The sequence below is a fragment of the Cotesia typhae genome, unplaced genomic scaffold (genome assembly GCF_013202065.1).
Source record: "Cotesia typhae breed Kobodo isofemale line unplaced genomic scaffold, CoteBio_Ctyphae scaffold_13, whole genome shotgun sequence".
Taxonomy (NCBI): Eukaryota; Metazoa; Arthropoda; class Insecta; order Hymenoptera; family Braconidae; genus Cotesia; species Cotesia typhae.
In genome coordinates this window covers 4873682-4886031 of record NW_027423774.1, presented here as the reverse complement: position 1 = coordinate 4886031, position 12350 = coordinate 4873682, and the positions used below count along the sequence as shown (strand labels likewise).

The 12350-nt window shown below is 27.7% G+C and overlaps 1 protein-coding gene across 3 annotated transcripts; it reads left to right on the top strand.

The window, feature by feature from the left end:
* Positions 1-643: 643 nt before the first annotated feature.
* On the top strand, positions 644-12201 carry Adcy8 (adenylyl cyclase 78C). 3 transcript variants are annotated; one of them, XM_074254736.1, is made up of 13 exons: positions 644-674; positions 1267-1593; positions 1702-1949; positions 3121-3278; positions 3361-3550; positions 4354-4538; positions 5021-5219; positions 5643-5801; positions 6939-7168; positions 7254-7390; positions 8749-10230; positions 10296-10533; positions 11387-12201. In XM_074254736.1, exons 2-13 carry the CDS (start codon positions 1526-1528, stop codon positions 12086-12088), a joined length of 3996 nt encoding a protein of 1331 aa, XP_074110837.1. In that variant the 5' UTR covers positions 644-674; positions 1267-1525; the 3' UTR covers positions 12089-12201. The 3 variants fall into 3 exon arrangements, with proteins under 3 accessions (XP_074110837.1, XP_074110838.1, XP_074110839.1); XM_074254737.1 differs by lacking the exon at positions 644-674 and having other exon boundaries at positions 1121-1584; XM_074254738.1 differs by lacking the exons at positions 644-674; positions 1267-1593; positions 1702-1949; positions 3121-3278 and having other exon boundaries at positions 3521-3606.
* Positions 12202-12350: the final 149 nt, after the last annotated feature.

Here is a 12350-nt window from a genome sequence, read left to right as displayed (position 1 = left end):
TATATCATTGAGAGAATAAGAAAATTTTTCGAAGATATAAGCTCATCCCGATGTTACATTCACTGAGACCTTTCATTTGAGTACCCACATCAATTTTTCATATATTTTATATATATATATATATATATGAAAAATATATTAAAAATGCATGTGGGTACTCAAATGAAAGCTCTTGATAAGTATAACATCGGGATGAGCTTACATCTTCGAAAAACGTTAATATTTAAGAAAGTAGCTAGTTGCTAGTTTTTATTTTATAAAAATTATTGTAAAAAATTTTAAGTATTAATTGGTTTGAAAATTATATGAAGCATCAAATTTAATTATCGTCTAAAAGTAAATTACCCGAAAAAAAAATTATTTCTTATGAATTTTAATAAAAATTATCATTCAAAAATTTCATACCAAATTAGTTATAAAAAAAAAAAATATTTTTTAAAATAATTTTCTAATAAATCTTAAAATAAATAATATAATAAAGGTAAAGCCACAATGTTACTAGAATCTAACGTTTTAAAAAACAATAATTAAGAGGGGATGAAAGCATGCTTAGTATATTTCAGTGACGTCAATGGATAACGACAAGGCGGGCGGTCAGTGGCTTTCAAACGTCGAGTTAACCAGTTGACTCGAGTCAATCGGTCTAAAAAGGTAAAAGCGCAAGTAAAGGCAAGGCAAGTAATGAATAACATGCTTGCTTCCCTATTAGACTAATAAATACACTGTTGATACGTAATTAATAGTAATTAATCATCCATCACATCATAACTAACTAACTAACTAATTAATTAATTAATTAATTAATAATTAATAATTATAGTAACAATTATAGCATCGCGTGTTAACAACTAATCCGGCTGATTGGAATCAAATCATCATAAAGGATAATGAAGAAATGTAATGAAAAAAAAAAAAAAAAAGGCTTGTATGGCTAAAATTGGTGTGGCTTAATTAGATTATTATTTATTTATTTTAGATTTTTATTTTTATTTATTTATTATTTTTATTACTTACTTTTATTTAGAATAATTATTTTTAAATAGCAAGCTTGTTTTTTAAATGTCTTGAATGATGAAAAACTACTTGTTGCTTTTCTTCCTCCCGCGCAGCTTACATTAGTGGCTCTGAATGTTGTTTTGGTGATATTTCTTCAGACTCGAATTATAGAATATAATATCTGAAAAAAAAAAAAAAAAAAAAAAAAAAAAAAATCGGTGAAGATGTGAACAAAAGTGCCAGAAGCCAAACAAAATTTTTGCGTTGCAGGTGACGAAAAATTATTTAGGCATCTTCTTCTCTACATAATATTATCAACCAATAAATCAAATCAATCAATCCCTGTTTGTATTTAATCACTGTTAATCAGTGTTGCCTGTGTAATATTCTCCATCCTTACCAATGACCACGCAGACAAGCATGCAGGGTAGTGATGAACCGCGTAAGCTTATTTAAATTAAATGGCTACGTGAAGTTCACTATAGAAGAAATATAAAGGCACGGGGGCAATTCTCATCATCGAGAGATAATGATTACAGAACAGACTTGGACCATGATGCTGGAACCCGACGTACCAGGCATCGACGAGTATGTAAAGTAATATAATATAATTATCATTAAATCAGTAACAATTACTTGAGAAGAAATTTTAATTTGGATATTTCTTCTTCTTCTTCTTCTTCTTCTTGCATGGTTTCATATAAGGTTGGGTATTTCTCCGAGGAAACAGTTATGGATCAAAGCGGTCAAGAAGCTCACGTCCGAACGGCTCGGAAGAGAAGGTCTTGCTGCCTGGGGCGTCGGTCCGCCACCTCTTGAAGAAGAAGAAGACCAACAACTTGATGAAGCTAAGGCTTGCGACAAGGAAGAAGTCACTCTCGTTGTCAACCCGCCGGAAGCGAGTGTTGCTCAGGATGAATCTGAAAAGACAGAAGAACCTCCTTGTCAACAAAGTCTTGAGTTTTTTTTTTTTTTTTTTTTGTTGATACTGCAATTTACAAACAGTTGATAATTTTTTTTTTTTGATAAATTATAGCAAGAAAAATTTATTTTAAAAATTTTAGTTTTAGAAACTTTGAAAAATTGTTAATGTAAATTTTTAAAACTCATTTTTTTGACTTAGTTTATTTTTCAGGAAAAATAATAATAATTTATTAAAAACTTTTATTTTTAGAAACTTTGAAAAATTATAAATGCAATTTTTTGATAATATTTTTCTAGACAATTTATTTTTAAAGAAAATTAAAAAAAATTTTCAAGTCTGATAATTAGAGACATTTGATCATTTTTTAATAAATAAATAACAGTAAGAAAAATTTATTTTTCTTAGTTTTTTTTAAAGAAAATAAAAAAAATTGTCGTCTACTAACATCAGTGTCATATTTTATTATGATACTGAAATTTATAGACATTTGATAATTTTTTTAATAAATAAATTGTAGCAAAAAAAATTTATTTAAAAAATTTCATTTTTAAAAAGTAAAAAATTGTAAATCCAATTTTTTTTTAAATAATTTTTCCGACAGTTTATTTTTCAGGAAAAATAAAAAAAGTGTCTGCAAATTTCAGGGTCATATTTTATTATTTAATAACTTTTTTAATAATTATATAATTTTTAATAATTTGATAATTTTTTAAATAAATTATAGTAAGAAATATTTATTTGAAAAATTTTACTTTTATAAATTTTACAAAATTATAAATACAAATTTGTAAGAATAATCTTTGACTTGGTTTATTTAAAAAAAAATTAAAAAAAATGTCTGCAAATTTCAGGGTCATATTTATTATGATGCTGAAATTTAGAGATATTTGATCATTTTTAATTATAGTAAGAAAAATTAATTAATTTAATCTTTAGAAACTTTAAAAAATTCTAAATGCAATTTTTTAAACTTATTTTATTTTTAAAGAAAAATTAAAAAATTGTCAAGTCTCTGCTAATTACAGTGTCACATTTTATTTCTTCTGAGAAAACAAACTAATTTTATTATTTTAAAAATAATTACTTATTGTTAAAAAATAATATAATTCCAATTAGACATTTAGCTTAAAAATAGTTTATTTTCTCAGCACTTATCTTCATACTTAATTTACATCACTAAAATAATAATTACCTTGCAGATGTATTTAAGCGTGGGCGTATGTACAAAGGAATATTTTGCCCATCGTTAACAAACGCATTCTATAGTCCGAGTTTAGAGAAATCATATTTCCAGTATTCATGCCGGCAACGTCAGAAATCGCTGATGATGCTAAATGTTGTCGATCTTGGTCTCAAGGTAATTTTTCTTCACGAACAATTACAATCAACAATCAACAATGGGATGACAGCTCTTTACCTAACCTAAAATTATTTTATAGATTGCTATAATTTCGTTGTGGCTATGGAGAAGAAATGATCGCAGCAGCAGCTTAATTCAGACGTTGTCTTGGGTATCATGCTGCATGCTTGCAAATATTGTTGTGTGCGTAGTAGGACTGTGGCGGTGGTTCTCGCCTAATTATCTTTACTGGGCATCTATATGCACTTGGCTGCTTATAAATATCCAAGGTATTTTAACGTTCTTGAGAAATTTAAAATTTGTTAATGAAATACGACGTATGTAAGTAAGTCTTTATTATATATACACAATATTATTATTATTATCATTATTATTATTGTTATTATCATTATATTTGTTTATATATGTTACTAAAATCAGCTGACATTTAAAATTTTTTTAATTTTTATTAAAAATCAAATATAAAAAAATTTTTTTTTAATTAAAATTTTTATTTAATAATTTATTTGTTATAAAAATAATTTTTATAACAAATAAATATAATATAAAAAAAAGTTAGCTGTCACTCGAGAATTTTTAAATTTAATTTAACACAAAAATTGTATTTTTAAATTATTAAAATGTTGAACTCAAATTTTTTTTGCCATAATTTATTTATTAAAAAAATTATAAAAGATCTGATTAATTAATTTGAATCAAATAAATTGTCGCAAAAAAAAAGTTTATTTTAAAATTGTCATATTTAAATTTTTAAAATGATAAATTAATTAAAAAAATAAAAATTGCATTTTCAATTTATCAAAATTTCCTGAAATTGTCAATTTTTTTTTTCCATAATTTGTTTATTAAAAAAATTATAAAAAATAATAAAATTTTGGCTAAATTAATTTTCTAGACTATGATTTTAAAAATAAAAAAAGTTTGTCAAGTGTTTTGCTAATTTCAGTGTCAGAAAAAAATGACAGGTCTATTAATTTTATCACCGTATTCTATAAATATACTATTTCTTATAAAAAATACCTTGTAGACAGTTAAACGCAATAAATCAAAATAATTTGTAAATAAATTATAGGATTCATAGCAGCTGGATTAAATTTTTCATCTCAGCAGCGCATAATGTGGTACATACTGTTCGTTGTTTACGCGCCGTATGCAATGCTCCCGCTGCCGCTGAGATGGTGCGTGCTTGCAGGTTCTGGTACCGCACTGAGCCACATGACCATGATAATAACTACGCTTTTTTACAATTCTAATTACGTAAGTTTTATGACGATGCTAAAATTAGCCGACAATTTTTTATTTTTTTCAACAATTTAATTACAAGTAAAAAAAATTCCACTTACAATTTTTTTAATTTTCTACAAGTGGAATTTTTGGTTTTAATTTTTTTTTATAAAAAAAATTATTAAAATTTTCAGATTTTTTTATTAAAAAAATTATTACAAAAATTTTAATAAATGCAATTTTTATTTTTAATTTTTTTAATAAAAAAAATTATGAAAATTTTCAAATTTTTTTATTAAAAAAATTATTACAAAAAAATTTTTTAAAAAATTTCATTTGTTAAAAAATTAAAAAACAATAAATGCAATTTAAAAAAAATATTATTCAGTTCTAATTTAATAATTAAGAATAAACAATGTTGCCTAACTTTAGTATTATTAATTTAATGATGATTAACATCAGATGTTTAACATTTTGTTTACATTACTCTAAAAAAAAAAAATTTTTTTTTCTAGCTGAAAGACGTTGTCTGTGTAATTAGAATGCTGACGACAAACACCCTATTGTACTTCGCAGTGAACCTCGCGGGGATGTACACGAAGTACCTGACGGACCGCGGACAGCGGCAAGCCTTCCTGGAGACTCACAGGTCGATGGAGACCCGCCAGAGAACCCAGAATGAAAATAACAGACAGGAAAAACTGTTGCTTTCAGGTATTAATTTGCTGGTTGGAGTTTGGCTTCTCAGATTTTTATTTCTTCAATAATATTTTTTGTTATTACGGCATTTTGCGAGTATCAGTGACACGTAAATATAAAACTCTGGGGCATAGTGGATAAGATACACTATAACTCGCAACCGGTGGCCCGTAAGATGCGCCTCACCGGATGTCAAAAGAATCGCCTTGTGGATTCACAGTCGATTGGTTTTGTTGTATATAGAAGTCTCGATGACCCTGTGGGGTATTTATAGCCATTAATCGATTTTAAATTTCAATAAATCTCCCTTTTAAACTCTATTATAATATTAACTACGATTAATAGGCTAAAAATTAATAATAATAGATTTTAAAAAAATTATAATTACACAATTAGAGAGAAAATATTTATTTTATTATTAATTTTTTTTAATTTTAGTTCTTCCAGATTTTGTAGCTAAAGAAATGATAAGAGATATTGCCCGTGAGACAGCAAGTGGTGGAACATTTTCATTCACACCAAATCAATTTCACAGGATATATCTTCACCGTTATGAAAATGTCAGCATTTTATTTGCTGATATTAAAGGATTTACTGGTAAAATAATCTAAAGTTCATATTTATTAATATCTTATATGTTTTTCTCTATTTTTCATGTTTAATTAATCAATTTATTAATTATTTATTTATTTATTTGGTTGATTAATTTTTTAAGTTGAGTAAGTACATATTTGTGTGTACATAATATTTATATGTAGATTAATACAACGTCATTGCTTTATTATTTACATTTTTTTTATATATAAGCTCATCTCGATGTTACACTCATCAAGAGCTTTCATTTGAGTACCCATAAGCATTTTTCATATATTTTTCATATATACATATATATAATATATATAAATATATAAAATATATGAAAAATTGATGTGGATACTCAAATGAAAGGTCTCGATGAGTGTAACATCGGGATGAGCTTATATCTTTAAAAATATCATTACGGGACAAAATACGTCATTGTTTTATTATTTACATTTTTCAAGATATAAGCTCATCCTGATGTTACACTCATCAAACGCTTTCATTTGAGTACCCACATGCATTTTTGATATATTTTTCATATATACATATATATAATATATATAAATATATAAAATATATGAAAAATTGATGTGGGTATTCAAATAAAAGGTCTCGATGAGTGTAACATCGGGATGAGTTTATATCTTCAAAAATTTCAATAGTTCACGAGATACAAGGTCATTTTTTAATTATGTATCTAGAGATAAACTCAACGATACCAAATTTAACCCTAAAAACCCATTTTATCATATAAATACACTGGCTAAAAAATTTTGCTTACTCTCTTAATAATACGGAATATTAATTTTAGAAACCGCAACTATGTTTAAATATTTATTCACACACAATAACATGATTTATGTGTATTTCCGTCATTAAGATATCTTTTAGACTGTTCCAAATTTTCGACATTAGTCTAAATATAATGTCATAGCATTAGTTATTCTTACGAAATAGTTCAACTGTACTAGACATGACATTTTCCGTTTACTTGTTTTGACAGTACTATTATCATTATTTTAATTATTATTATTAAAGTGACAACAATACTATTAAAATTACTTATATTAATATTAATATTAATTTAGTGTAATGTTGACATTGTGTCAAATTGTATATCTTCAAATTGACATGTTGATTTATTTTTTAAAGCACTGGCAAGTCAGTGCAGCGCTCAAGAGTTGGTCAAGGTCCTCAACGATTTGTTTGCCCGGTTCGACAGACTTTCTGCCGAAAATCATTGCCTGAGGATTAAATTGCTTGGAGATTGTTATTACTGCATATCAGGACTTCCTGTTGCGAGAAGCGATCATGCTCACTGTTGCGTTGAAATGGGTCTTCACATGATTAAAGCTATTCGGGACATACGATACACCACCAAGGTAATTATTTGTTATTAATTATTGATTTATTTATTTATTTATTTATTTATTTATTTTTTTTTTTTTTTTTTTTTTTTTTTTTCAGACGGATTTAAATATGAGAATTGGTATTCATAGCGGGTCAGTTTTGTGTGGAGTCCTTGGTTTAAGGAAATGGCAGTTCGATGTATGGAGTTATGATGTTACTTTGGCAAACCATTTAGAAAGTGGTGGAATACCTGGGTATATTTATTAATTATTAATATTCGTGTCATTGTTTTCTTTACTAGGTCAATTTATTAAATTATTCATTTATTTTTTTTTTTTTCTTTAGCTAGACAGTAAATGATACTAAATTTAGCCGACATTTTTGACTTTTTAATTTATTAAATTAGAACTAAAGAATTTTTAAAGTTCTTCAAAGTGCAATAAAAATTTCATAAGAAGAAAATAAAAATTCTAAATTCTATTTTTAAATAATTGCATTTCTTCTTTTACTTTATTTTTTTTTATTCAGTTAATTTTATATTTGGGTCGAATAAAAATAAACAAACGACATAATTATTTTTTTATTTAAATAACAATTAATCAAAGAAAATATATCTTTTGTTTTTGTTGGCGCAAATAGAGTACTTGTAAAAATAAATTTTGGATACACAAATAAGACTATAGTCTTCTTTAGGAAAATTTTCAATAAATTAAAATTTAAACACATTTAATTTATTAAATAATTACTTTTGTTCAATTGCACTGTACTTTCTTAAATATTGACGTTTTTAAAGATATAAGCTCATACCGATGTTACACTCATCAAGAGGTTTCATTTGAGTACCCACATGCATTTTCATATATTTTTCATATTTACATATATATAAATATAAATATATGAAATATATAAAAAATTGATGTAGGTACTCAAATAAAAGGCCTTGATGAGCGTAATATCGGGATGAGCTTATATTTTTAAAAATGTCAACAGTTCACAAAATACAAGGTCATTTCTTAATTATTGATATTTTTAAAAATCTAAGCTCATCCTGATGCTGTACTCATCAAAAGCTTTCATTTGAGTACCCACATGCATTTTTGATATATTTTTTATATATACATATATATAATATATATAAATATATAAAATATATGAAAAAATTGATGTGGGTATTCAAATGAAAGGTCTTGATAAATGTAAGGTCGGGATGAGCTTATATCTTTAAAAATGTCAATATTTCACAAGATACAACGTTATTTTTTAATTATGTATCTAGAGAGAGAGAATCTTCGAATCCAGCTCAAATATTAATCACAATAAATTGAATGATACCAAATTTAACCATAAAAACCTTTTTTATGATATAAATACACTCGCCAAAAATTTTTTCTTATTCTCTAATTAGTATATATAATTATTATAGTTAAATCAGCAGACAAATGATGTTTTTTTTTTTTAATTTACCCAACTAAATTATACAAAAAAGAATTTTTTTTTTTTAAATTTGCAATTGTAATTTATTTTTATAAAATTTCTAGGTGTTTAATTTTTTTATAATAATTTATTTATAAAAATAAAAAATTATAATGAACATTTATGTATTTATTTGCAGACGAGTACATATATCAGCAGAAACATTAAAATGTCTAAACGACGTATACGAAGTAGAACCAGGAAACGGAGTAGACCGAGACAATTATCTAAAAGACCGTCAAGTAGTAACTTACCTAATAAAACAAACCGAGCCACTGCGTTCAAAAAGAAGACAATCATCACGTCCAAAGATCTGGACGGAGGACGAAACAGGCAGCAAATCCAAGAAGAGTTTCAAGATAGCAAACGCACTGCTGTCAAACAACCACAGCAGCAGTAAAGACAACATGGCAAATTGCAAGGACGAAGACGATATAGGAGTCGACTGGACTCCTGAAATTCCGTTTGAGAATTTAAACAGCGCCAATTCAATGAGCAACTTGGAAGCTGAGTACCTTGAAGACGAGGAAGACGAGTCGGGAGTTGCGGGAGGTGATAAAAAGCCCGGCGGAGCTGCAGGAGGGTTCGAAACCGCCAGCAACAAGCGTATGAGACTGGCCAATATAAACGCTTGGACGCTGCGTTACAACGACGAGAGTCTGGAAACAAAGTTCGGACAATTAAGAGAAGACATGTTCAAGTCAAACATGATTTGTTGCTTCGTAATCTGGCTGTTTATCGCCATTTGCCAGGCGATCATCGTACCTGACTGTATAATTCTTCTAGCGTCTCTTTTCTTCACCACCGCGATTCTGATCGTTTGCTCGATTCTCGTGATGGCTGAAGAGTTCAAAACTCTTCCCGCAGTTCTGCAGAACGCCTCGTCAACTTTGACGCACAATAAACTTCATCGCACTATCTTCATCTGCATTTTAATCAGTCTGATGGCTTTTACGTCGCTCATTGGAGTCCTGGGATGTCCTGCGGCTACTTTCAACCCTTCGGAGTCTCTCCCCGTGATGGATAAGCTTATCTCTAAAAATAATTACGAAAAATTTAATGACAGCAATAGCAATAATATTTTAAATGAAAATAAAATTATTCCTGGGCTTGATAAATTTATATTTAATTTTTTAAAAGTCGCTTTTGATGAAAAAAATCAAGAATTCTTTACAGATCTGCCAAAAAATAAAATTAAAGGGTCTAATTTTAATCATAATAATAATAACAATAATAATAATAATAATGATAATTATTTAAATGATGAAAAAATAAAATTAAATCACAGACACACTGTCTTAAAAAGACACGGAAGAAAATTTCAAGCGTTCAAGCAAGATTTGAATAATTATAAATATAAAGCAAGAAGAATATTGAGTGTCAATGTTAATGATAATCTTAACTCGACAGAGTCATCAATTTTTAAATTAGACAAAACGTGCTTTCGCTCTGAGTACATTGTATTTACTTGGATTCTTTGTTTAATGGCCTTAGCTTCAGCTCTCAAATTGTACTACCTTGTGAAGACAGTTCTGGCGTCTATTATCGTCTTCATGTATGCCGGATTAATTCTTGTAGGGTATCAGGAGTTGTTCTTGATGACTGATGATGATCCTAATGAGTGAGTATATATTTACATTTTTTTTTTTTTTTATGTTAATTAATTTTTTATGATTTTTGGGGTAGAACTGCTATGCCGCTGTCTGCACAAATGCTTATCTTTTTAATGGTCTTCCTTGTGGTTGTGACTTACCATGGGAGACAAGTTGAAGTTACTTCTAGATTAGATTTTTTGTGGAAACAACAAGCTGAACGGGAACTAGGGGACATGATGGAGTCTAAGCATAATAATATGCAATTGTTGAAAAATATTCTTCCTGATCATGTCGCTAATCATTTTTTGACAGCTGAACATCCACCTGAGGTAATTTGTTTTATTATTTATTTATTATGAAAATTAATTTAACAGATATTTAATTTTTTTTAGAATTTTTTAGCAAATAAATTATTGCAAAAAATTACACTGTAGTTGACAGATATAAAAATTTTTAGAAGCATTTTTTTTATTGTAATTGATTTCTTAAAAAAATTTTTTAAATTACTGCTAACTTCAGTATTATTGCAAAAATTATTAAAAAAAAAAAAATTCGCATGAAGAAATTTTCAAAAATTAAAAATGCAATTTTTTTGAAATAATTTTAATTTCATAAAAAAAATTAGTAAAACAATTATGAAAATTAATTTAGCAGATATTTAATAATTTTTAGAATTTTTTTAGCAAATAAATTGTTGTCAAAAAAATTAATCAAAAAAATTGACATCTAGACATTAAAAAAATTAAAAATTGCGATTTTTTAGAAAAAACCTTTTTGTTAAATAAATTTGAAAAATTGTCAAATGACAGCTAACTTGAATATCGTAAAAAATTCCACCTGTAGAAATTGAAAAAAAAAAATTATAATAAATTAGAATAAAAAAATATTTTTTAAAAATTGCACTCACAATTTTTCAAGTTTTTTACAGATGAAAAATTTTTTATTTTTTTGTAATAATTTTTTCAATAAAAAAAAAATAATTTTATAAATTTTTAGAAGTAAGCTCATTTATTTTTTATAAAAATTTTAATTTAATGTAATTTTAAAATTTAATTTTTATAAAAAAATTAAATAATTAAAAAGCTAATTTAATTTTAATAAAAATTTTAAATTAATGTAATTTTAAAATTTTAAATTTAATTTTTATTAAAAAATTAAATAATTAAAAATAATTAATTGCAGGAATTATACTCTCAATCTCGAGACAAAGTAGGAGTGATGTTCGCGAGTGTGCCAAACTTCACGGAATTTTATTCCGAAGATGTGAACAAAGGAATGGAGTGCATCAGACTGTTGAATGAAATAATAGCAGACTTCGACGAGCTGCTTGACGAGCCGCCATTCCACTGCATCGAGAAGATAAAAACAGTGGGCGCGACCTACATGGCAGCATCTGGACTGAATCCCAGCACGCTGGACCCAACCAAGGACGACATGGACCACCTGTGCAAGCTGGTGGACTACGCCGTGGCGATGCGCCTCCGCCTGGAAGACGTCAACGTGCACTCGTTTAACAACTTTGACCTGCGAGTCGGGATCAGCTTCGGACCGCTTGTCGGCGGGGTGATCGGGGCGAGAAAACCCGTCTATGATATCTGGGGCAACACCGTGAACGAGGCCTCGCGCATGGACTCCACCGGAGTGATGGGGAAGATCCAGGTTCCTCGGGACAGCGCCAAGATCCTCGAAGCTCGTGGCTACCACACGCAGAAGCGCGGGATGATCGAGGTTAAGGGCAAAGGCACCATGGAGACTTATTTCGTCCTCGGCAAGGACACTCAACAATCTGGAATCAGCGCAAGGAACAGAAGCATGTGCAGGAGTCTTGCTGCTGTTGTTTATGGTGTTGTTCAGGCTCGAAGAAAGCAGATGACCATCAGCTGAGTCAAGCAACTAAAATCTCCAACCAAACAGACTAAAAAATGATTGTAGTTTTATTACTTGGCATTATTTCGCGTTACTAATGCCAAAAGGGCGGATAAAAAAAATTTTTTTTTCTTCAATCAAATAAAAAATGTATAAAAGTAAAAATATAGTTTAAAAATGCAAAAAAAAAAATTTTTTTTTGACGTATATTTTTTTAAGAAAAATTTTTTTTAAAAAAATTAAAAAAAAAAAAAAAAACGTACATTTTAAGAAAAAAATT

Coding starts and splice junctions, on each gene's coding strand:
- Adcy8 (XM_074254736.1), top strand. CDS start 1,526: ATGATTACAGAACAGACTTGGACCATGATGCTGGAACCCGACGTACCA. Junction 5,802..6,938: donor TGATATTAAAGGATTTACTG/GTAAAATAATCT, acceptor TATTTTTTAAAG/CACTGGCAAGTCAGTGCAGC. Junction 10,534..11,386: donor CAGCTGAACATCCACCTGAG/GTAATTTGTTTT, acceptor AATTAATTGCAG/GAATTATACTCTCAATCTCG.